Below are 24,316 nucleotides of genomic sequence, written 5' to 3' on the forward strand. Positions count from 1 at the left end.
TTTGTTTTTTGTTGTTTATTATTAAATTGAATCAGCTGTCTTTTCAATGTTCTCTCTCTACCTTCTCTCTGCAGGGAGGATTAGATACGTCTGTATGTTTATAAGGGGCAGATGGGAGGAGGGAGCTACGTCTCCAAGATGGTGTAAATCCGCCTTTCTGCAGCAGCATTGGTGGTGGGATGGGTGGTATTATGGTGATTTACTGTGGCTGGGGAATCAGACCTATTTTTTGTCCTCAGCTGGAAGAGCAGCCTGTAAAATAAAAATCACACATCTCAGTTGATTTGAGAGATGCTGCGTAGGATTTATCTGTCTAGCAAAATAAAATAAAAAATTAAAAAACCCTTCTGCAGAGGCTGGCAGCATCCCTTTTAAAACAGCTGATGCTGAGGGGCCCAAAGACAGCCCCTTGGACAGACATAACTTCCAGTTTATTAATAGCAAGGGCACAGCGGAGGCTGCCAGGCTGTGTCTCAGGCACACTGTAAATTTCCAGTTGTTTGGTGTTCCTCCTGTGTATGGCATAAATACAGCCTAACGTGACTGAATTATATAGAAAAATGTTACCAATTACTCTGCTTACCTGGATTTCTTTGGCACAAGTCTTGTGGGCTGAGTGGGCTGAGAATACAGTGCTGGAGGGGAGAGAAAGAGCTTTCTTTAAAAATTAAAAAAAAAAAAATCCTCTTTTTGTGTAGAACAGTGGGTTGGTTGGGGTTTTTTCCTGCCTTGAGATTTCTTGCCATTTCATTATTTTGTATTTCAGATAAAACCCTCTCACCTTAACGAGGAACATTTTTCTCCATCGGTTTTAATGGTATAATAAATTGAGGGAGAGCAAAGAAAAAGGTCCTGAAAATGAACTGTAAAAAAGGTTGCTGGAGACTGAGGGCAGGTTTTGCAGTGGAAGGAGCAAGAGTAACAGGCTAATTTACTTTGCCTTTCTGTTCAGGTTTCATCTGTAAACAGCTTGGATCTCCTTATTTTAGAGACTCTTTGGAAGGGCACATTCCCACGGCTATTTTACCTTCCCTGTGTGGCTGCACAGGGGCAATGGGGTGAAGGGGGCTGGGGGTGCCCCTCTGTGGGAAAGTCACGATGCTGCCAGAATGGAAAGTGAACCCAAATGGGTGATTTTGGCCCAAACATCCACGTGTGGATGCACAACCACGTGTGGTACCATGAGGGATTTGCTGCCAGAGCAGCACCTTTCTCCTCCAGGTTTGCCTTGATTCTGAGCACAGCAGACCTGGGGTCTGTTACACCTTCTGGGTCAGCTGAAGGCTTGTCTCACATGCTCTGTCAGGTCATACAGATCTCGTGCAACCTACCTCAGTGTCTCTATAGCAAGTGGTCTTATTTCCAAAAAAATCAGAGGGGACGGAGGGAAGAGATGTAGGGCAGGCATATGCAGAAGGAGATGGGAGAGAGGGGAAGTGCCTGTGGACATGAAGAGGAAAGAGGATGGACAAAGAAGCATTTGGCAAGGGCAGCAGGGGGGCAGAGGAGACGGTAGAAAAGAAAATGTATAAGAGTAAGACACGTGGCAAAAAAGAGAGGTATAGATAGCTGTGATGGGGAGCCAGAAAAAGCATCAAAATGCAGGTTACTGCTCAGATTACATAAGCCACTCTTATGAAAGACAAAAAACAATGAAAAGAGATCAAAAGAAGCCAAAAAAGCCCTGTGAACCACTGAAGTGTACAAATTCTTGAAGACATATTAAATGTTGACACTGGGTCCCTAATGAGGCATTCCCATATTTGATTTTCCTTGGTAAATCTTCCTGTGTCTACATACTAACTCTCTACTGAAACAAACTTCATATATCATCTGAATTTTAATTGTGATGTGCAAATCCAAGAAATGACTGCCTAGGATAGCACTGAGAGAGGTTTCTGCATGCATTTGCTTCCTGTCTTTTGTGGTAGTTTCTGACTCTCAGCCTCTTGCCAGGATAGATTTGTCCTCAAGGATGCAGCTCACATGTATCCCTGATAAGAATACTTGATTTCCATGTGGAAAGCTCTTTAAAACATTAACCTTACGTGTGTGAACAGTTTAAATTTCTCATTCTCTGGAGCTGGAAAATTTGAATTGAGAAAAATGCAGAAGTGAGCAGAAAACACTTCTGTTGATAACCCCCAAGGAGAACCAATGTATGAATTCCTTAGGAAATAGGTAACCCTTTACTTCAAGGAATAGCCTGACTCTTTCATGCTGGCTGTGCATTTCTGACTGTACCAAAGCAAACTGTGCCAGGGGCTCTCCTATAGCAGGTGAGATCCCTGCTCATACTATGTTCAAAGAAGAATTAATGGAAAAAGTCCAATTTTTCCTCCAAAAACATGGTTTAGACTCAGACTAAGGCCAAGCTGTCCCACCTGGACCCCAGTTTGTTATCCAGTCTGTGTTGCAGAAGGCCAGACATCTCTCTGTACAATCAGCCGTGGTTCCCCAGGGCTGCTGTGTTGTCCCCTTCCCGGCGTTTTCGATGGAGCCCCTTGTCCCTTCCTCACCCACTCACAGGGGACAGCTGTGACCTTGTCTTGGCTGGATTACTGAATGAGCTGTAAAATGTCATTAAAAGCAGGATATCTACCTATATCCACCTACCTGTATATCTATTTATCTATCTATCTATCTGAAGTAAACAGAGCTTGAAGAGTCTTGTAAGAGAGATAACTGTCTATTTGCTGTCATTTACATGCAACAGAGCAGCTCTGATCCAAACAAAATTAAAAGGGATGCTCCTAAAATGGATGGGTGGGTTTTGTGTTTAAATTATTTCTTGGTTGAATTCTGGTTTTCCTGTCTTTACAGATTCATACTTCACATTTGTGATATCGGCTACGATTAAGGTCTGGATGCTGGTGTGCCTTACCATGCTCTCACAGCTCCGTGTTTTTTGCCCAAAACATGGTACAAACCAGCCCAGCAGTCCACACAAATGCAGCCCCCACTTTCAGGCAGGGAAAGGCAGGCATGTATTGTTCCTCACAACCCATCACCAGGTTAGGTGTCCAGGCACTCATATTTCACCATATGATGGAACGACTGCAACACTCAACAAGGAGAGAGAGACTGAGGCCTTTGACACAGATTCTTCTCTCCAATTTGGAGAAACATGGATTTGAAGGGTAAACTATTCAGTGGATAAGGCATTGACTGGGGGATGCAGGCAGAGTTGTACATGGCTCTGAGTCCAGACGGAGGCTGGTGACAAGTGGTGTTCCTCAGGGCTCTGTCTTGGGACTGGTGCTCTTTACCATATTCATCAATGATACAGTGAGATGGAACGCAGTCTCAGCAGGTTTGCAGATGGAAACGAAGCTGAGCAGTGCAGCTGACACAACTCAAGGGTGGGATATCATCCAGAAGATCCCAATCTTGAGAAGTGGGCCCATGAGAGCTTCCTGAAGTTCACGTTCAAGTACAAGGTGATCCAACTGGGTTGAGGCAATCCAAATAATGAGTACAGATAGGGGGAAGAACTCATTGAGAGCAGCCCATGTGGAAGAGAGCTTGATGTTCTGGTGGATGCAAAGCTAGACATGACCTGGTTGATGTTCTTCTGTCGTCCTGAAAGCCAAACACATCCTGGGCTGCACCAAAAGGCATGGTTGTGCCAAGTAAAGAATTTCCTCCTAACTGATGGAGGTGATTTTGACCCTCTGTCCTTGTGAGACCCCACCTGGAGTTCTGTGTCCAGCTCTGGGGGCCTTAATACAAGAAAGACATGGACTTGCTGGATTGAAGCCAGAGGAGGGCCATGAAGATGATCAGAATGGTGGAGCACCTCTCCTATGAGGACATGCTGAGAGAGCTGACATTGTTCAGCTCAGAAAACAGAAGGCTCCAGGGAGTCTTCTCTAGAAGTCTTTCAGTGCTTAAAGGAAGCTTATAAAAAAGCAGGAGAATGACTTTTTAAATAGTCAGATAGGACAGGGGGGAATGGTTTTAAATTGCAAGTGGGGAGATTTATATTAGGTGTTAGGAGAAAATTCTTTACTGTGAGCATGGCGAGACACTGGAACAAATTGTCCAGAAAAATTGTTAATGTCCCATCCCTGGAATTGTTCAAGGTTGGATGGAGCTTTGAGCAACCTGGTCTAGTGGAAGGTGTCCCTGCCCATGACAGGGATGTTGGAACGAAATGATCTTTAAGGTCCATTCCAACTCAAAACATTCTATGATGGTTCATTCTATGATTCTATGATATGCAGAGAGAAATGTAGGAAAGCTCCAGAACAGATGACTTCTCTCTCCTTCCTTGTAACAGATTGCTAAAAATACCTGTCAATCTCTCTTCTTTCTTCAGAGGTCTTTGAGAAAACTCAATTACAATGTTTGCTTGTTTTGCAGGAAGAGATGATGAGGCTCCTTCAGGCTCTGCATCACAGACAAAATCTCTGCTGGTTGTCCTAGTTGTCTCTTTGTTGAAGAGAGCAAGATTAACCTGCTCAATATAATCTTGCATTCTCTGCATTTTGAAGGCTTTTTTAGAAGCTGCATATTCCTCTTCCAACCTTTTCAAGTTTTCCACTGTGAGAACAGATCTGGGATATAATGACAAAATCCGAAAGGGAAATATTTTTGGTTGGGACTGGTTACTGCGAGAGTCTGACAGCTTGTGTCCATGAAACATATCTGCAATGCATTAAGGAGATGAGAATCTTTAGCAACAGGCAAAGTCAATTCATCATTCTTGCAACAAAGAAAGAAAGGAGAAATCCCATTAGTCACTTACTCCTGATGGGCATATTGATTGATGTAGTTAAAATGTTCACACTAAGATAACCTTATTAGATTGAAAATCACTTTCTTTTCAAGAGGATCTACTAGGCTCCAATTCAACAAAGCACTTAAACAAATACCTGATATTAAGGGCATGATCAGGTCCTATTGGTGGGATTTTCTTAAATTGTTCCCACCTAATACTTATAGCCAAAGCTTAAGATAGCTACAAAGGATGACATAATGCCTGTCTGTGTTTCAGATATGCCCAAAGTTGAGCAATCAAATATCTCATATCATAGTGCACTGTGTTACCCTCTTCCTCACTAAGGCTGTACTAAAGATTGCATCAGTGATTTCATTATTAACCCAGTTTGCTTTGGCTGTAAAATGCTGTACAGCTGAAACTTACTGTGTGCAGGCTGGAATAGAGTGCACTTTATATTCATTACTAGTACTCAGACAAATTATTTTGGACAGTTTTTGCTACACACTGATGGGGAAAAAGAATAAAAATGTACAGTGGAATCTATTGAATCTGTTTAATTGGACCTGCTGGTGGCCATCCAGCCATGCCAATTAAATAAAGACAAACAAAAGCAGCTCTCAGAGGACCTGCAGTGAATAAACCCAAGGTAAATACTGCATGGTTTTTCTTATTGCATTATTCTGTATAGTTGTGTGTCTGAAACATAAACTAGCCATAAAGAGCAACTCACCCTCCTGTTTGCAATATCTGCTTAATTGTGTCTGCATCTTCCATTCACCCACTCAGTCTGTTTAATGTCAAAAGATAAAGGAGGGAAAATAATAAGGTTAGTTTGGCAGAACTAGTGCTTTGCAACCTCCTCTTTCCTGGCCTGCCCCTCCCTGTCAATTCCCATCAGGAAAGATGCTCCTCTGCTCTGTCTGACTGCAAACTGAGATGGCTGTTTCCAGGTGTTTTATCAATGCAGAAGACCCAAAACTTTCCATTGCCTGGGCAGAGGGGTCTCTGCCAGCACTGTGGGAGCCCACAGACACACACAGTCACTGCAGGTGCCCTTGGGATCCCTCAGTGGGACATGCTCCTCACCCCTAGGCTGGGCTTCCCCAGTGGAGTAATTTCTGAGAAGGGAGTAGGCAAGGGCCAAGCAGGACCAGCACAGCACTGTCCAAGGTGAGGACCCTGCCCAGGCAAGGTCCCAGCCAGGGCTGTTTCTGAGGTACTCTGGCAATGCTCCTCTGTCACCATTTCTTGTGTACTGAAGGCTGCAAGTCTGAGACACAGTGCTTAGCATGTTTGAATCCACAGGGCTAAACTGGTCTACTTGTGTAATACAAGTGCCTGACACAATGAACTCAAGCACTATGGAGAAACACATATATGGAGTATCGGTATTTTCACCTTTGTCAATCAAACTTATACCATATCTCATTAAAAGCAATCACTGAATTAATTGGTCTGGCAAAAGCCATATTCCCTAACTCAGTGTTGAATTCACATTAAGGATGACATTTAATTCTCCTCTTATCCTTCTCTTGGGATAATTTTCTTTTCAGTTTTCTGGAACTTTCCTTCTGATCCAGGTAATGGTGAAAACTGATTGTAAAGGACCGAGAAATATCCTCAAAGGTTTCTCTCACTACTGTTTGGTCTAAATTAGCTGGCAACACCTGACTGTGAAGAACCTAGCTTTACACTGCATCCCTCATTGCTGGGACATAAAGCATCTTATTATCATGTAATCTAATTATGTTTCTTAATTTTAATCTCCTTAGGGAGCTGGTTTTGGAAAAGTCTGTCATTTCTGCCTTTCATGAACAGTTCTGTCATTTCTCTTGTAACAGACTTTTAAGAACCCTTTGCTTTTTAATCAGACTTTAAGACATCTCTATGTAATTTGCTCTGCTGATCTTTGTACTGCTGTCATTCTAACTTTCCCTGTCAAGTTTTTGTGGTCACAGAGCTGTAGAACAAGCAGGGCTGGAAGGTGCCTCTGGGGGTCACCAGGGTCCAGGACTCACCTCAAAGCAAGTCTACTAGATCAGTCCTTGGGTTTTCTTTCGCCTAGGCAAGTTCTAAGTATTTCCAAAAGCTAAGATTCTACAACCTTTCCAACTCAAATATTTAACCACCCTCATGCTGAAAATATTTTTGCTAATATTTAATTGGAATTTCCCATACTCCAGTGTGTGTCTGTTGCCCCTTATACCACCACAGTGCAGCTCTGTGAAGTCTGTTTCGTCCCCACCCTCTCATTTGGCAGCTTCAGGCAGCAATGAGAGGAAACGGAGTATTTTCTCCCCCAAGCTGAACAGACCCATTTCTCTCAACCTCCTCTTGTGCACATAAGCTCCAGCCTCTACCTGTCTTGGTGATCTTTTGCTCCAGTATGTAGTCTCTCACACTGGGGAGCCCCAGACAAGACACAGCATTCCAGATGTGCCTCTCCATTGCTAAGCAGAGGGTAACAAGTGTGTTTCCCCACCTTGTGTTTGGAAGTCAAATCTAACCCAGCTGTTTTGGCTGCAGCTTTCTTCAACTCAGGACTGCCCGTGTGCCTGCTGCAGTGCCCTGTAATTGCCATTTGCCTGGGATTGCAGTGCATGGATCTGGGCAAGCTCAGAGTCTGCTCTGGGGCAAGCTGGTGCCCCTTTCACAGTGTCTGTGTGCAAGGGCTGTCCTGGCCTTGTGTCTGTGCACAGAGTTTCACTGATGTGCATCCCTGCACACCACCATCGCTTATCACTGACTGCTCTCCTTGAACTCTTCCTCCTCATGAATGTTTTAAAGGATGCTCTATAATGTATTATTAGTAAGGCTTTTAAAATATTTTCTCTCGCAACCTTGAAAATGGGGAATTGGAATAAATGAAAACACAACTGAGCTGAGCATTTCTCAAACCCAGTGGAAGAGCATGAGCTGTGAACCTGGGGGTTTAGCTCCCTGCCTGGCCCCATGCAGCAGCAGCAGTGGGACAGGATCTGTCCTTTATATGTTGCCTTGTCACCCTTTCTATCCTGACTTTCCCCAAAACAAAAGAGAAAAACCACCTCATACAAGAGGTGCTCTTCCAGTGGTGGAAAAATGTTTTGAATGGATTATCTCATTCTCTCTGTGTCACTCCACACAAAAACAGATACCTGACCCTATGGGAATCATAGATCAGGAGGGTAAAGCCCCCAGCACAAAAAATTTCTGTCTCTGTTCTTGTACTGTGCCTGCCAGACTGAGGTTTCCCCCCCTCCTCAGGACAGTCCCACTGAATAATCTGAATTACAGCAGCTTTTAGAGTACCCTCTCTTGGCATTTGGCACATGAAAGCTGCACAACTCCCGGATCAGCAGTTTCCGCACAGTTTGAAGGAATGCAGCACTTGAGTGTTCATGTTGAACTTTTCAAAGAAACTGAAGAGGATCAAATGAAGTATTTTATTGAATTCTAAATGTGGAGTGGGTCTTTTTTTTTGTTTCTATGCTTCTTTTCATCAGAAGAAATGTTTGAAACAAAAAGCCCATGGCAAATTAGAGGGACAGAATGCCACATTTTGAAAGTGCCAAAATAAAATATTCCTACTTTGGAAGTTTGCCTCACCCTCTCCATCATGAGCCATTCTGGGATTTTGATATCAAACCTTCACATTTTTCACTTGACCCGATGCATATTTTTCTTACAAAGTCCAATATTTTTGTAAAATGCAAATAGAACATTTTGCTAATCTGGCCAGATAGGATTGCAGCACAAAGAAGAGTGCTTTTGCTTTTGTAAGCTCATCGTTCATGGGGATGGCATTAAATAGAAGAATCAGTTACATCCAAATGGCAGGCTTAAAAATCTCATAGATGATGGTAAGCTGCCTATTGCAATGTCACAGGAGATTGTCACTAAGTATTCACATCTGCAGCACTGCAACACATCTTCTCCAAAGCCCTATCTGTCCCTGACATCAGAGTTTGCCAGAAAAAGCAAGAGAATTCAAAGCAACATTTACTGGCTATTTCCTCTGTGAAGCTTCACTTTCTCTATAGCTCTTCTGTTCTCTTAATAATATGCTGAGATCTCGTCAGAATATTTGAATCTTAGAGAAACAAAACACAGCTGAAGTAGCTGGAAGGCGAAGGGCTCTGGAGGCAATTTCCTCTGATTCATCGGGAGACAAAGGCAGAGCAATGGATGTTTTTGTGTGAATAACAGTGGAATTGCCTCTCTGGTGCCGTTTCCCCGGTATTTCTTTAGCTCTTGTTGTCATGCTTCATCTCACAGCTCCCCACTCCTGTGCTCTCAGACACAGCCAGGCTGGATGTGTCCAGGGGAGGCCACAGCAGCACCTCCTGCCATCCCCATCCTGTGGCACTTCCCTGAACAAAGTGAGGCTGGCAATCTGAGCTGGCCAGCCTCACCATCAAAGCCTTGTTTTCCTTACTCTGAGCTCTCCCATCATCCCCCATTAAGAATCGAGCTGACTTGACCCTTTCTATGACCACATCCCTTGGCAAGCTCTTTCACTGGCAGCACCTGGTGGGACCCAGTATTCCAGGCAGGCTCTGCAGGATGCTGCAAAAGAGAGCACACCTTCCCTGTGGGATCATCTCAGGGGAAATGGTTTTATTTGTATGTCTGTAACTCCCCAGGCAGAGGCAGAAGACAGAGAGTGCAATGCCATCAAATGAGAGTTAAGCTCTGTCACACTTCAAAATGTCAATTAAATTAATTCCGATTGTAAGATGCCTGCACATATCCCGAAAGGTAGAGTAGTGCTGTGTACACAGGACTAGAGAGACATCCACAGACAGACATTGCAGTGGAATTTCTGTACCACAGCAGGTCTGGAGAGAATACTGTGTAAATAGGAGTTTATTCAGCCTCTGCTTTCCACTGCAATCTTCAAGGTATTTGTGCTTGTAGAGGGAAACTTGCCCACTGAGCAATGCCTGCTTGATCCTATGGGATTTATAATCTCCTAGTTTATAGTCCACTGCAATGAAAGGCATCTGACAGAGCCTCGACTTTATTTAGATGTGACTTTCTGTCAGGACTTTCCAATGCAATAGCTGATGTCAGGAGGTGCCAGACCCACAGTCCAGCAAGGACTGGGGTCTCCAGTAAAGCGTCACTGCAGTCTCCCCGTTTTGTTGGGACAGAGGGACCTGCTGGCACCACGGGTGCTGCGATGCTCAGAGCTACAGCTTAGCACCACCCACCGAGGGCAGCTTGGGCTGGGGGACTCCACACTTCCTTAAGTGCCAAAGAGGCAGATATGTTTGTGTATTTATACATACAAGTGTGCATTTATTTACAGACTGAGAGTAGTGTGCACATTATGCACACTGTACTGTTGTTATTATTACACACATTATATACATAATATACATAAATATACATATACATAAACACAACATAATGCAATAGAATATATATCTCTCTAAAAAACCCCAACACATTTATGGACTTCAATTGCCAAACAAACCTATTAAAAACAAGCAGGTTGTTTCATCTACTTCTGCCATTGCAGCTGTGTCCAGAACAGGTCTCCAAATTCTGAGTTATAACCACAACTCCTGTAGAGAAAACAACCTCCTAAAATAACTCTGTTTCTGTACTTTACACTTTGAAAGATGTCTGGAAAGCAATTGGTTGCTGTAAATCACACAGAAGACCCTTGAGTGGTCTCCTGTTGTGCAGCTCTTGTGCCTGTTGCATCCTACCAGTCCTGTAAGCACCAGCAGAGCCAGCAATACTCATCTCAGCAGTCTTTCCTTTCGAAGGGCTGTATCCAAAAGCCTGGGTCTCACCATGGAAGTGACATTGGCTCCAACTGAGTGGCTGATTACCTCTCTGTAACATGCAGTGGCCATTAGTAGACTTACAGAAATACAGAAATATATGGCAAATTTGTGATGACCCAGGCCTCAGAAAATTCACTCAGCCTCAAGGTCTTAAAGGTCATGCTAGTTCTGCAGGTGCAGGGATGAGAACCAGCTGCCTCTGCTTGCAACCAGCAACATCCACAATTAAGAAAGGAACCCATTTTTTCTGGTAAGTCAGAAAAAATTACATTTGTAACGTGTAAGCATAAACAGCTTAAGAGGGGTATGTGGAATCAGACTACGCATCTCTTCTGCTGGGATTTAAAACCTGACTTTGGCAGATGCCATTGCCTGGGCCACAGAGCAGGCAGAGCACACAGCTGAGGAGCTAGAGTCCATGAACGCTCTTCCGAAAGCCTGGCACTTCAAGAGCACAGCAATTACACTACACAGAAAAGCAAAGCAGCTCCAGCCATAAATCATGGTTGTTTGTGTGTGCACTGGGACTTGTGGCGTGAGACACAAGAAGTGGTCTGAAGTTGGCCTGTCTGACAGCGCAGAAATCCCCGATTAACTGCCAGTGGTGCCGTCTGTTTCATGCTCTGGAAGAATAAAGGACTCATCTGACAGCAACGCCAAGGGATTTATTTGGTTTGGCTCTGGGTAACACGAAGCTGAGGTTACTGCTGGCTGTGGTTTTGATTTCTAACACTGCAGTGAACTGCAGGTAGAAACATTTTTCCTCATTTTGGCTTGCAGGACCCGATCCTCTCATGGACACAAAGGACTTTTGGCAGGACAGTCTCTCCTGCTTCATGTCTTACAGTGCAAAAAGGGAGCCCCAGCTCCACTGCCTTTTGTCCTGCCCTCTTCAGCTGCCGAATATTTTAGTGGAGATGAGAACATTTCTAAGAGGTGGCAAATAATACATAACTAATCCATTGGTCCCTGAACATAGAACTAAAGATCATAGTCACAATGCACCCAAGTCAAACCAAGTCAATTTATACCAGTGGTATAAATTTGCAGTGATTCTGAATAACTAAAATTGTTTAGGTTTAGAGCAGAAAAATCACAGTTATTTTGAGCCAGTTGTACTGAGAGCTGAGAAGCTCTCTGGCGATTCAACAGAGCCTCTTATTTATGCTGCACATCCAGATATTTTAATGTTGTGTTACATCAAAGGTAAAAATATTTACATTCACAGAACTGTCTATTAAAACTGCAAGTCCTGAAATAGAAATTTGTGATGAAGAAAATCAAGAGATAAAGGAATGTGAATATTGTTTACGATGAGAACATGGAGAATGAGAAAGATGCCAAGGGACAATGCTGTCAGCACTGATGAGGCACAGTCCTACCAGATGCCTTAAAAACCTCTTGCCTACCTTGGCACCTTGGCAAAAAGCTACATGCCAGGATGTGTTGTCCCCATGTGCCATTTCTAGGGCCTGCCAACCTGCGGGTCTGTGGCAGTATCTGCAGCCACAGCAGAGTGGGCAGAGGGTGCACTGACTCCAGCTCTCCCAAGGATTGGCTCAATGTATATTTGAGAATGTTTTTCTTAGTTTTCCCTTTCTGTTTTTAATTTTTGTTAAGCTATAGTGTGGTCTGCTCAACTGCTAAAGTACATCTCAGGAAAGTCTGATCTCAGGGATGCTTGAGGGGCTGAGGGAGGAGGTTAGCTCTGTATCTCTCCACTTGCCATTACCCACTCTTTTGTCTCTACCCCTGCCTGCAGCAGGGAAGCGATGGCCCTTGAGGCATCCTGCAGCTTCCTCCTCCTCCATCCTACCTAACTCCCATACAGGATGGGGTTTTTTCCCACCAGAGGTTTGGTTTTCATCTCCCATGTGAAAGGGAAACCAGGGAAGGAGAACAGCAAGTTTGGATTCAACAAGAGTACATGGGGGAAAAATAATAAAGCAGCATCTGATAGCCACAAAAAAAGCTTTTTCCCCATCAAACCCTGCACAGGTGTCAGAGAGCAGGCTTACCTCTTTGGGCAGGAATATCCAGGAGGCTTCTCACCACAAGGACCAGGAAAAGGTCTGCTGGCTGGGAGAGGCCTGAGGCACCCTCTTTGCTCTCTGTGTCCCTGGGTGTTGTTGGAACTCTTCTTGTCACTGTTTTGCGGGGCTGTTGGCCCCCCACCCCCACACATTCCATTAGGGTTCCACTGGGGTTCTGTTGGGATTCTATGGGGATTCTGTTGCCATAGTTCCCACACTGACACATTTCTCAGTCAAGGAGGTGGGGGCTCCTGCCAGATTGCAGCCCTACCTGGATATTTGGGTGGGGCTGTGGGAGATTGGCCAGGGCTGGGGGATGGAGGGGACAGTGACTTGCAGTGGTGGAGGACGTGTGAGATCACATCCAGAGATGTCACACCTGCCTGGCATGCTGGAAGTGGCCAGATGTCACACCGGCCTGCGAGCTTGTCTGGAGGAAGGATCATACTGCCGGCACCTGAGGCAGCCTGGCCCTGGCAGGCCCTGAGGGGAGGTGGGTGAACTGCCCTTCTGTGCTTCCCCTAAAGGAGAGCCTGGGTGTCTCATCATCTCAGTCATGGTGGGCAGGTTCCACCCAAGGGTGCCTTGCTGTTCTTTTTTCCTCTGTGCTACATCTTGAGCTTCTCTGGCATGAGCTGCCCCTGTGGGCCACAGCACACCAACATCCTCACCCTCTCTCACTCAACATCCTCACACCTCTGGAGTGTGTCAGTAACCCCTGCTGTCCTCAAATAGAGCTCTCCAGCTTGTTGGGTTTAGGTCTTTTGTATATGTGTCTTTTTTTTCCCTACCATCCAGAGGTGAAATAAGGCTGCTGTTTATTCTGGCAGCTGAGTGTCTGAGCTGAAAGGGCCTGGGGAAGTTGCAAAGGCCAATGACTTGGGCAAAAACTGCTTCTACATTTCTCCCAGAGATTTCTGGAGAGGAGAGGAGAGGGGAGGAGAGGAGAGGAGAGGAGAGGAGAGGAGAGGAGAGGAGAGGAGAGGAGAGGGAGAGGGAGAGGGAGAGGGAGAGGGAGAGGGAGAGGGAGAGGAGCAGGTTTAAAGGGAATGTTTGCCTGAGTCCAGCTGTGAGAAGAAGAAGGAAGCCCCAGCCCCCTGACTGGGGCTGTCAGGAAGTTGTGCATCTCTGCCTCCTCCAGCTCTGCTGTACCCTCTGCAGTCAGTTCCTTTAAGTCCCTCCATCTGACTCTGTGGGGTATTTTCTACTCTGGCAATGAACTGTGTTCATTGTGGACCCAGGGGTTGGTCTCACAAGACTCAGAGAGAGGAATTTGCCTTCTGCTCAGCAGTGTTTTGGTGTTTCAAAAAAATGTTTTCGGGAACAAATAAAAATGGGTGAAACAAAAAAGCACTTAAGCAGGTCAGCAGTCACACAGCTGGGCTGCCTGTTGAGCCCTCTGCTTTCTGTGTCCTTCTTCAGCTGAATGCCACAGCCTGATTTTCCTCACCATGGGACAAGCCATAAAAATTGAACCAAAATGCCAATGTGTTTGATGTGCAGTCCTAGATGTAACAATTGTTCTGGTGGGGCTGGAGGAGCTCTCCTCCTCCTGGGTCCTGCTGCAAAGGGTAGAAAGAAAACACCAGATGATGGCCAAAACTGATGTTTGGGTCCAGGGGCAGTACTTGCTTCCTACTCAGAGAGCTGTGATGTTAACTTTCACCTTGTGTCCCCAATATTTCCTTAAGGGTATGGAAGTATCTTATGCAATAGTACTGTCATACACAGGCTGGGGCACAGAATTCCATTGCAAAACAAGAAGTGTGGAGGCAGGGGACATTTCTTAATTTACAGTTATTTAAATTAAAATATTTTATTTCACAGAACATACCTGTAATACACTATAGATTTTATAATTCACTTTAATTTCTCATCAGGAAAAAGTCAATTCCTGCATGGCAGGGAGGCCAGAGGTAAGAATACTTTAGTCTGCTCAGCAAACAAGGACCTATTTTTAATCCAAAGGCCCTCTGTTAGCTCTTGCCTATTTAGTGTAAAAGCAGGATTTACTGCACATACAACTTAATCTCCCTTTTATATTTGCATAGGGATCCCAGAGCATGTGTATGAACAGTTTTTGAGATAAGAGAGGGAAGGCCTTGGGAGTCAAAGTCATTGTTTTTGCATGAAGTATTTAATGCTAAACATAAATATTGAGAGGACTGAATTCCCGTGCACTTGCAGACTTCACTCTTGTGCTCCTGAGGATTTTCACTTTATATCCAATTATTAAGAGCCTGGTTGTAAGTGAATGGAGAAAAAATACAGGAAGCCTTTACTTACTGGGCTTCATTTTCCCATTAAAAGGAGACACTAGACAAAACAGAAACAAAGGTGCTCAAAAGAGTGTGGCTAAGGAGGGAGTGTGCCCAGCAGTAGAAATCAAGCCCCGGGGAAGGGACTTTCTTCAGTGGTGACCTCGAGAGGGATTGGAGCTCCTGTGGCGCACGTTCATCAGCTGCGCTCATTGTAATTCGCATGATTTACGTTCTCGCAACTATGATTAGGTGAGGAAAAAAAAAAATTATCTACATGCAGGATGACTTCAGAAAGTGACAGTCTTTGTCCAAACCCAATCAAGCCCCACAGCATGCGGTCCTTTGGATTTAGCATTAATTTTAATATTTGTGTCCCTGAAAATAACCCTCCTGGCTTTGGAAACCTCAGAGATGAAGAGACTCTCGAGCAAGTGCTGGGCAGAAAATTACGTCTGAGAGCTGTCCTTGCTTTCTCCGAAGGCAGTTTTGCTGGAGTGAAGAATGGGATGCACTGGCATTAAATTTAGTTTTAAAATGTAGTCAGAGACAACTTGGTGAGGAAACTTACTTCTCCAGACAAAAGAGAGGTCCAGAGAAACCACCAGAATGGCTTGTGGAGTTGCTGTGATCTCAAGTGCAATGCAGTGAGCAGCAGACTTTTGCCTTACTGTAGGCAGTGTAATCGGATTAATTTTCTCTCTTGCTTCTAATGGCTGTGATAAGACTGGCAAAATGTCTCTCCCTTTGGATGTAAAATCCCTCACACATTTGATGTTGTTGTGACTTCAACAGGCCAAGGTTTTACACTGAAGCCTACTTGTTGCTACCTCTCAAATCTTTACAAGATAGTCAAGTAACAGTCTGATTTTTACCTGCTGACATGCTTGGGCTCTTCTTTTTGAGCCAAAGAACAGAAACCAGCAAACTGCACGGGCAAAATAAAAAACAGGGTAAAATAGGAGAGTAAATCCCTAGGCAGCATCTCTCCATCATGCCTTTCCACATCATATTGCAGTATCAAACTTCAAAAGCAAATCTTGCTTAATGAGCAGGAACAGTCTGTGGCCAGTCATCCAGGCAAATGGCTCATGGGTACAGGGGAGCAGAAAATCAGAAGAAATCTGTTACTTAACTGGAGTCTGAGAAAATGAGCTTGCACCCAAAACTTGTGTGGGCTCAATCAGACAGACAAATGAGCAAGAACATTTTTATTAGCATGCTACATACCTAATAACATTTTTAACCATTAGCCAGCCACAGTACAGCAGTGGTTTCCTATGCTCTTGAGTGGTTCTCCCACCCTACAATTTCACTCCTATGAACAGAAAGCTGTAGTGCTAATTGCAAAGGACAGATACCTAATTATACGGCTTGTTATTAGCAGAGTCTGGGAAATCACAAGTCTGCAGCTCATATGATGTAGAGAATGATGGAGCATCTCAAATCACTAATGTGATTCAAATTAGGGTCTCGGAATCTGCACATTTATTTTTCCCATTAAATCTGTGGGAAAGCCTATTTGCAACAAGATTTGGAAGGCTTTCAACTTCTTTTTCTCGACTTCTGCCAAAAGTAAATTTTGAATGTTTTCCTGACATCTTTATCCCATCAGTCTATCAGTCAGTCTCGCAATGTCCTTCATGCAAACCTACCAGGGCACTCTATAATCTAGTGTTAAATGAACGTCTTGGAGGAAAACAGTGTTTGACAACACCTCAAAGACTTGAAATCCTGCTGTATTGCAAGCACAACCCAGCAAGCTACTGGGACATGCTGTCTCTTTGCTACCCTTGGAGCACGTTCTTGGCTGATCACAGTACTGCAGGCTTGTTGTTCTCAGGTGTGGTTGGTGAGGAACGACCTTGGGAAAGGATGGGAGCGGAGCCGTTTCCAGTTGGCACACACCTCTGTCCCTGCTAAGTGTCTGCTTTATAGTCACACTCAAACCAGATATATTGTTTAGATTAAAATGGAGAGAGAGACAGAGAGAAAAGAAAGCATTGAACAGTAAAGATGTGAAATGAGGGAAAACAGGCACTTCTTACTCTGTTGCTGAAGGCTTCGCATAGATAACAAGCCATTAAACTTTATGACCAAATTCTTGGAGTAGTACTGTTTGGTTGTTTTTATGCTGCTGTTGCCTGCACAGGTTTTGGACTGTTTCTGACCCCTCTCCCCTCCTGCATTTTTGTCCCTTCCCCCTGTCCAGTTTTGTGAGATATTTGGTCCTTTGAATAAATCACACATCTTCATTTTTGAACCATTTTGGCTGGTTGTCAAGTGCAGTGTCTGTCTCTTAAAGACAGTCCATCAGCACTGTCCATCAGTCATCAGGAGGAGCTGATCTCATTTGGAGATGGTGTAAAGCACATCTGAGCTTTTATCTTTCCAGTGCACCTTGCTAGAAATTTTCTATGCTGGTACTCACTAATTTAGTGAGTGTTGTGTCTTCATGGCTTGAAATACTTGACTCCAAAATCCCTGTTTTATTACTTGTGGTATACATGGAGAGAAAACTTGGTATTTCTTCATCATTTTCATCTGGGGGAAAAATATAGAAGAAAGGGTCTTTTCTAATTCTAGGGTTCTAAATTTTCCCAAGAAAAAATTTAGATCCTCCAACCCTTCTTCCTTCTCACACACTCTTTTGGGACTAATATATCTTAGCCTAGTTCTAAACTTTGAACAAACCCCAAAGGAAACACAGCTTGCAGTCAACAGCCAGACATAAAGTCATTAAGTACAAAAGTAAAAAAAAAAAAAAAGAGAACCATGGAGAAAAAAGAATAACAGTACATTTTTGAACTAGGATGGAAGAAACTAGATAGTGATGTGCAGATGCGTGAAGGAATACCAAAGCAATTTAATTTAGAAGGATGTGGTAGTTGAACCTACCTAAATATTGTGAATCATAGTCCTTGTAAGTTTTGGGGGAAACCCAGGGCAGGCTCTCAGAAGAGGAATAATGTGATCTTGATGTTGTTAATAAGCTGGTGACAGTGGAATTCTGAAGCAGCTGCAAATGATATAAAGAGCTTACCAGAAAAATTGAATATGGGAAGAAAGCTGTGAGTAGAGAGAGAGGGAGAGTGCTATAAAATTAAGTTTCAAGGATTCTGCTTCTCTTTGATATAATATGTCAAAAGCTTGAAATATCCAGTCATAGGCTGTAAACAGCTTTGACAATCTGATTGATGTGTGCATTAACTGAATTCATGACATAAAATATATGATCCTTCAAGTGCTTATTTTTCCCCATGAAAATGATTGCCACAAGCATTTTGCACGGTGCCATGTATGTGAACTTGTACCCCTGATTTCTCAGACACAGTACAAAAGATGTCAGTATAAGGAAGAGCCTCAATCATTTATTTTAAATGTATTTGCAAATGACAAGGCATTTAAAAGAACTATCTTTTTAATAAACTTATTGTGCCAACCATATTTTAGTTCTTCTGTTAACTACATCTGCTTTTCTTAGGAAGTTTTGCAGTGATTCTGTTATTTGGGGGAAAGAAAAGGTTGTGGGATGTCACTTCTCAGATATTGATGTTTCACATGCATAATATGGAAGGAGTGCTGCTTCAGATTTCTGTAAGTGCCTGTGCTTCCAGTTCTGTGTTTTCCTCATGAAGAACACAGGTATCCCACAGAACAAGAGCAGTTTCACTTGGCATTACCATTCACCTAGATCTCAGAAGCTGTTTCCTTAGCAGGCCTCCCAGGAGATCTGCAGCTCAGCCCTTGCCATCCCCCAGGTATGGCTGTCCACTGGTGGCAGCTGTGCATCAAGGATGACGGGAGTTGACAATGAGGCAAGCAATTACTGATCCCATTTGCCCAAGTGTGTTTATTGCATCTGAATTTTTGCCTTTAAACAGTACTGTCTGGGGCTTCCCCAGAAGAGGAAATATGGGGGATATGTGTAGATGTAAATGGAGTTTGCTGGCTATGGTTTCTAAAGGCTCTGTGTTTGGTGTGGTGGAGCTGATGCAAAGAAATGGAAAAAACAAAGACAAGTAAGTAGGCAGATGTCTCAACATTTGCAAGAGATCATCCACTGTCATCAGAGAGAAAGTGACTTCTGTGAGGGGTGGAAAGGAAATTTGACCTCTATAAAGATCCAGAATCCAGTCAAAAAAAAGAAGGGCCCTTTTTTTTTTTTTTTTTTCAACTTTATTTTTAGCAAGCTTTATGATCGTTGAAGGCTAGAAGTTAGCAAGGCTGAACCTAGTCAATGAGATTGCAGAGTACAGCAGATAATGGTATCTCTGGTCAATCAGGCAAAGCAGATAAAGATGCACTGCAAAAACTAGCCTGTGAGTCACAGAAATATCTCTTTTTCTGTCATTCAGCAATTCTTGGGATGAGACTTGGAGAAATTAATCAGCATTGAGGTGGAAGGTGAGGGAGATATGGGCTGATGGCATGTACCTTGTCTGTAAGGCTTTGGTTTAGTAATTTCAGATGAGCCTTCCCAGTTCACTGGAGTGCCCCTTTCTGCCTCAAAAAGGTGGTGTTGGGATGCTGTCTTCTTATTAGTGTCAGGTAGAAATCTTTGCTAGAAATAGATGGACGGTCTCCAGGTACCTTGTTAGATACAGAAGTAGTGACAATCCTGGCAGAAAATAATACAAAACATTTCATGACTCTGGAAAGACTTGGCTGTCTCATAAAAGGAGGGCTGACAGAGACTCGGCAGCCAAAACAACTGCACTTTTCTGTACATTCAAACTGGTGAATAAACATGCAAACAGGCACTCTTTTAGAGGAGCAATTGTGCAGCTTTCTACAAGCTACTAATGGCAACTTGGATTAAGACAGAAACCAGTTGCACATTGCTGTTTTTCTATTCTAAATACAGGAACCAGCATCCTTGGTGTTTGTCCATTCAGCAATTGATACCTGGTCTGTGATCACCTGGAATGCACTGACAGGCAAAACCAGTAAATCATATTCCTGGTAAAAACAGCAAATCATATTCCTGTGTATGCAGAAAGTGATTTTGGTAAGATAGGAAGGGTAACACAAGCACAATGTGTAATCTCAGTGTTTGTGTTATGCCAAACAGCACTCCAGTTAATGGGCTGGCTGCCATGTACTGTATGTTTATGTTGTACAGACAGCTCAGATGGATTATGGTTTCTGCCAAAATGCTCAGGTTAAAAACCATGCAAAATATTTTAATAGGCATTGCATATATCTGCCACCTCATCACTGCATACAGGTGGAAAGGGAAGAGCTGCCCTTTCCCTAAGCAGTACAGGGTTAGCTTTGCTTCTTGTACAGCAACTCTGCTCAGACCAGGAGTGCTCAGACCTGGTGGTGTCTGCTCTGACAGGGCTGACAGCTCAGCCACAGAACATGAAATAGGCTGTGAGCGACACCTTGCAGAAGAGACAGTGACCTTCACACTGTAAATCAGAGATAAAAAGTTTGTGTATATGTCAGTGATCTCACTGGACACTGTATCAGAAACTTCGCACAAGGGGTGGCTGCATTGCTTGAGTGCACTGGGGAAGAGCTGATCCTAAAAGGAGCCTGGAGGAAATCCGAGGGCCTGTGAAAGCTGGTAGCACCCAGGACCTTACACCTGACCACAGAGGAAGGGTCACCCCCACCTTCACTCTTGCCATCAGCAGTCTGACTGCAGTTCACATTTAGCAGTGCAGAACAGTTACAGGTTTTTTTGGGGTGTGTCTCTGCGCATCTCAGCGCACAACTTGCCACACCTAAGCCCTTTTCTTGGACTTTGCTCACTGAATCATTGACATTACCATAATATGAATTCTTTGTGGAATTTGTGCCTTTACCTAGGTGGGAATTGTGCTTTGACTGAGATGTGTGGGTTTTTTTTTCCTTCTGGATGGTTAAGAGTGAAACCTTTACAACAAGTAAGGAGCAACAATAGTAGTAAAAAGCAGTGTAGTATTTTTAAAGCCCAATAACTCTGCACTTGCTCCTGCTGAGATGCACCTTGCTATGAAGCTTATGTCACTAATGGGACTGTTCATTTCAGTGAGGCAAAGCAGCAGGGACATTATAATTAATAATGCTTAACAGGAAACAAGTTATTGTGCTTGGGGCAGAAGGGCAAAAACTGTTCTCTATTATTTTTTGAAGAGTTAATTGGTAGTAGGCAAAGATGTGCTGCGTTGAGCCAGCAGGTGCTGCTTTATGATTACATTAATGTTAATGATATCCTCTGGACACATATGAAGAGAGGTTAACCTATTTCTTTCTCATTGCATATCTCTGGGTGGATGTGTGTTCTGGTTCCAGCTATTTTTCGAGTGCCACTGCAGAGCACTTGGGCACAGTGACCCTAAATTTGCACAGAGATTTGCAGGCGATTTTGGAAAACCATGTAACTTTTGTAACCTCCATTCACCTCAGGACAGACTTTGCAGGTTTAAAGATGAGGGAAATGGGTAAAAGGGGCTGCTTTTCTGGCATAAAATAATTCCTAGGGGTTACATAATATTTCTAAAATTGCCTGTTTAATTGTTCCTAGGTGTGCTTAACAGTATTACCTGGGTTCTAACTGTTTATTCTCTTATTTCATTTCTGAAACCTCTCTTCTTCTGGCATACCATTAAAAGGGTACTCTGGCACCAATTTTAAACCCTCAGATGAGCAGATGTTAAAATTGTGTTCCTCTAAGCAAAGTGTGCCGTGGCCCATCAAAGCTTGATACGTGCTAGAAAAGGTAAACCAGTGCTCCACAGTGCTTGAAACTATCTCATTTCAGTACCACTCCACATTTAATTTTAGTTATGAGCTTATATTATCTTTTTTTAATGTGTTTTTTGCATTTCTAGCTTGGCAAAATTACACTGTCTAGCACTAAGCTTCAGACATCCTTCAAGATATTTATATCTTTCATAAGATGCTTGCTTCGCACAAGCCCATCAGCTCCAGTAAAATTCTGTGCACCATTGTAACAAGCAAAAATGCTGTGGAAGGATAGTCGTGGGAGCTGAGTGCAGAGATCTTTCCAAAAACCAGGTGACAGCGGTTTTTTGACCATTTGAGAAGCTCACTGGGTAAAGATTGATTCTGAAAGCCAAATCTGATTTTTAATGAGATTACCAGACGGATCTGGTGCCTTGTTAGAAGTCTGCTCCTGCAGATCTAGTGATAAAAAAATCGGGAGAACAAATCTTGCATGCTTGTAAGGACTGAGAGAGTTGCACTCAGCTGTGTTTGCCCATTAGAACATGGGTACAACTCTGAGTAAGCTATTTCAAAATTTCTTGGAAGGTGACACATGAGTAATCAGAAAGGGCAGCGGGGGAAGAGTCCATATAAAATCTTAGGATGGTTATAGCACAGGTACTGCACCCAGAGGTTCAGCTACTTAGGTCATGGGATTCTCTTTGAGAAACCTGAGCTCCTGAGGGCTGATGGGGTTTATCTGCCAGAGAAGGGCCAGAGTGTCTTTGCCCATAGACTTGCCGGGCTGGTGGAGAGGGCTGCAAACTAATGTTTCCAGGGGAAGGAAACTTAAATCCATCCCACTCCTACCAGTGTGATGCCAGTTCCAGCCAGAGATGCTCAGAGCCTGGAGAGACATCACAGGTCAGCAGGAGAGCACCTGAAGAGCAGCACAGGGTGATTCCAGCCACTCCAGGCAGCAAGTCAGCTTAATGGGGGCCCAGCTTAAACATCTCTATCGAATGCAAGCAGAATGGGGATTAACGCAGAGGAATTAGAGGACCTGTGCATGCAGGGCTGTGATGAGTGGGTTCTGTAGTTGGAGTGAAGGGATACAGGCTCTTAAGGAAGGACTGGGTGCTGAGACAAGGAGGAAGTGTCACCCTCCATGTCAACGACCAGCAGGAGCGCATGGAGCTCAGCCTGGAGATGGACCAGGTGCCACCTTGGAGTTTATGGGTCTGGATTAAAGGGAGAGCAGGGACAGGTGACATTATAGTAGGGGTCTGCTGTGGGCTGCCTGGCCAGGAAGACTGAGTGGATTAGTTCCTCTGTAGACAGGTAGGAGTGATCTCATGTTCACAAGCCCTGGTCCTTATAGGGAACTTCAGCCACCCTGGTGTCTCCTGGGGGAACAACACAACAGGGCATAAACCATCCAGGGAATTCCTGGAACGCGCTGATAATAACTTCCTTCTCCGAGTGATAGAGGAGCCAATGAGGGGAGGTGCTAGTGCTGGACCTTGTTTTCACCAACAAGAGTATCTGATGAGGAATGTGAAGCTCATAGGGCAGCCTTGGAAGCAGTGACCGCAAAATTACAGAGTTAGAATACTTAGGAAATTGAGGAGAGCACACAAGAAACTCACCTGGACATTGGGAAAGCAGACTGTGATCTCTTCAGGAATCTGCTTGGTAGAATACTCTGGAAAGATGATGGGCCCAGAAAAGCTGGTTAATAATCAAGGATCACCTCCTTCAGGCTCAGGGGTGATGCATCCCAACAAAGACAAAGTTGAGCTAAAATGCTGGAAGGCCTGTGTGCATGAGCAAGGACTGGACAAACTTAAACACAAGATCTGGGTTTCCAGGTTCCTAAATAGTTCCTTGGATTTTTTATGTTTGTTTTGTGATTCTTCATGTAGTGTTGTTTACGGTAAAGGGACTAGAAAGTCCTAATGGAATTCTGGTTTTTTGAGGTGATTGCTTCCTCTTCTGTAGAGCTTTTAAAATAAAATGAAATGGTTAGACTACAGTTTAACAGATCCTTATTAAAGTAGGAGCTAGTCTGATAATGACTTAAATTGGTGCTACGTGGCTATCACATGTTATTTGATAAGCATTCCATTATAATTAAGAAGTGGCTAATAGACAATTAATATACAGGATTACACACTTAGCTAATTAGATGATTTAAATTTTTTTTTTGTTAGATTAAAATGTACAGGACCCCATAAATCACTATTAGAGACTGTTTAATAAGCCTGAACCCTTAATTTTCTCCCTGTCAATCAGGAATGGAGCCACTGACTTTTCCTCTCACCAAGAGAGACTTGTCACATGGAAGAGCTGCTCTGTGTTCAGAGTCAGCTGAAATTCCCCCAAAACACTGCACCTGTTTACAGGATCTCAGAGTTCAAATGCAGTCAGCAGAGACCTGCCTGCCTATTGCTGTTTGGAGTTTGTGGATATCAGAGATCAGGGCCAGAATGTCCAGCACAGACTGCACTTGGGGTGTCCCAGGGAGGCCATATGGGGTACCCCGTGCTCACACATGGCACACTGAGCTGACTGTGCCCTTCCAAATTGTCCCTGTGTACAGAAAGGCAATGTCAGCTCTGCCCCTCTGCCCTCAGAACAGAAACAAGTGCACCAGTGACCATTTCTTCTAGTATTTACTCAGCAGTGAACAAAGGGCTGTTTCAGCAGCATGGAGTGCTCTGTAAATTTTGATCTGTTCAGACAGGACTAGGAGAGTGACATGGTAATTGGGCAGGTTTTTGTGGGCAAGGCTCACAGAGGCTCAACACATAGCAACAGCATTGACAGGAAATGGCTTTCAGTTGACCAAGAGACTGC

At 43.9% G+C, this 24,316-nt stretch overlaps 2 protein-coding genes across 6 annotated transcripts in view; one reads left to right on the forward strand and one right to left on the reverse strand.

Annotated features, from left to right (window-relative positions):
- Positions 1 to 17,579, reverse strand: LOC111937123 (uncharacterized). 3 transcript variants are annotated; one of them, XR_002868558.2, is made up of 7 exons: positions 12,525 to 17,579; positions 10,426 to 10,555; positions 10,188 to 10,278; positions 5,457 to 5,513; positions 4,297 to 4,650; positions 584 to 635; positions 1 to 252 (listed from the first exon to the last, which is right to left on the reverse strand). XR_002868558.2 is itself a non-coding variant. In XM_086881244.1 (6 exons), the coding sequence occupies exons 3-6, from the start codon at positions 5,491 to 5,493 to the stop codon at positions 126 to 128; spliced, it is 570 nt and encodes a 189-aa protein (XP_086737370.1). In that variant the 5' UTR covers positions 5,494 to 5,513; positions 10,188 to 10,278; positions 12,525 to 17,579; the 3' UTR covers positions 1 to 125. The 3 variants fall into 3 exon arrangements, 2 of the variants coding, with proteins under 2 accessions (XP_086737370.1, XP_023794311.1); XM_086881244.1 differs by lacking the exon at positions 10,426 to 10,555; XM_023938543.2 differs by lacking the exons at positions 10,188 to 10,278; positions 10,426 to 10,555.
- The window catches only part of CBY2 (chibby family member 2), a 24,641-nt gene continuing 13,157 nt past the window's right edge, over positions 12,833 to 24,316 (forward strand). Inside the window, exon 1 of one of the 3 annotated variants that reach the window (XM_086881242.1) lies at positions 12,833 to 13,032. The gene's annotated coding sequence lies outside the window, so the exon portion shown is untranslated. The remainder of the gene's footprint in view (positions 13,033 to 24,316) is intronic. The other 2 variants (XM_086881241.1, XM_086881243.1) reach the window with 2 other exon arrangements.

This window comes from Cyanistes caeruleus, chromosome 3, assembly GCF_971803275.1.
Source record: "Cyanistes caeruleus chromosome 3, bCyaCae1.hap1.1, whole genome shotgun sequence".
NCBI classification, from domain to species: Eukaryota; Metazoa; Chordata; class Aves; order Passeriformes; family Paridae; genus Cyanistes; species Cyanistes caeruleus.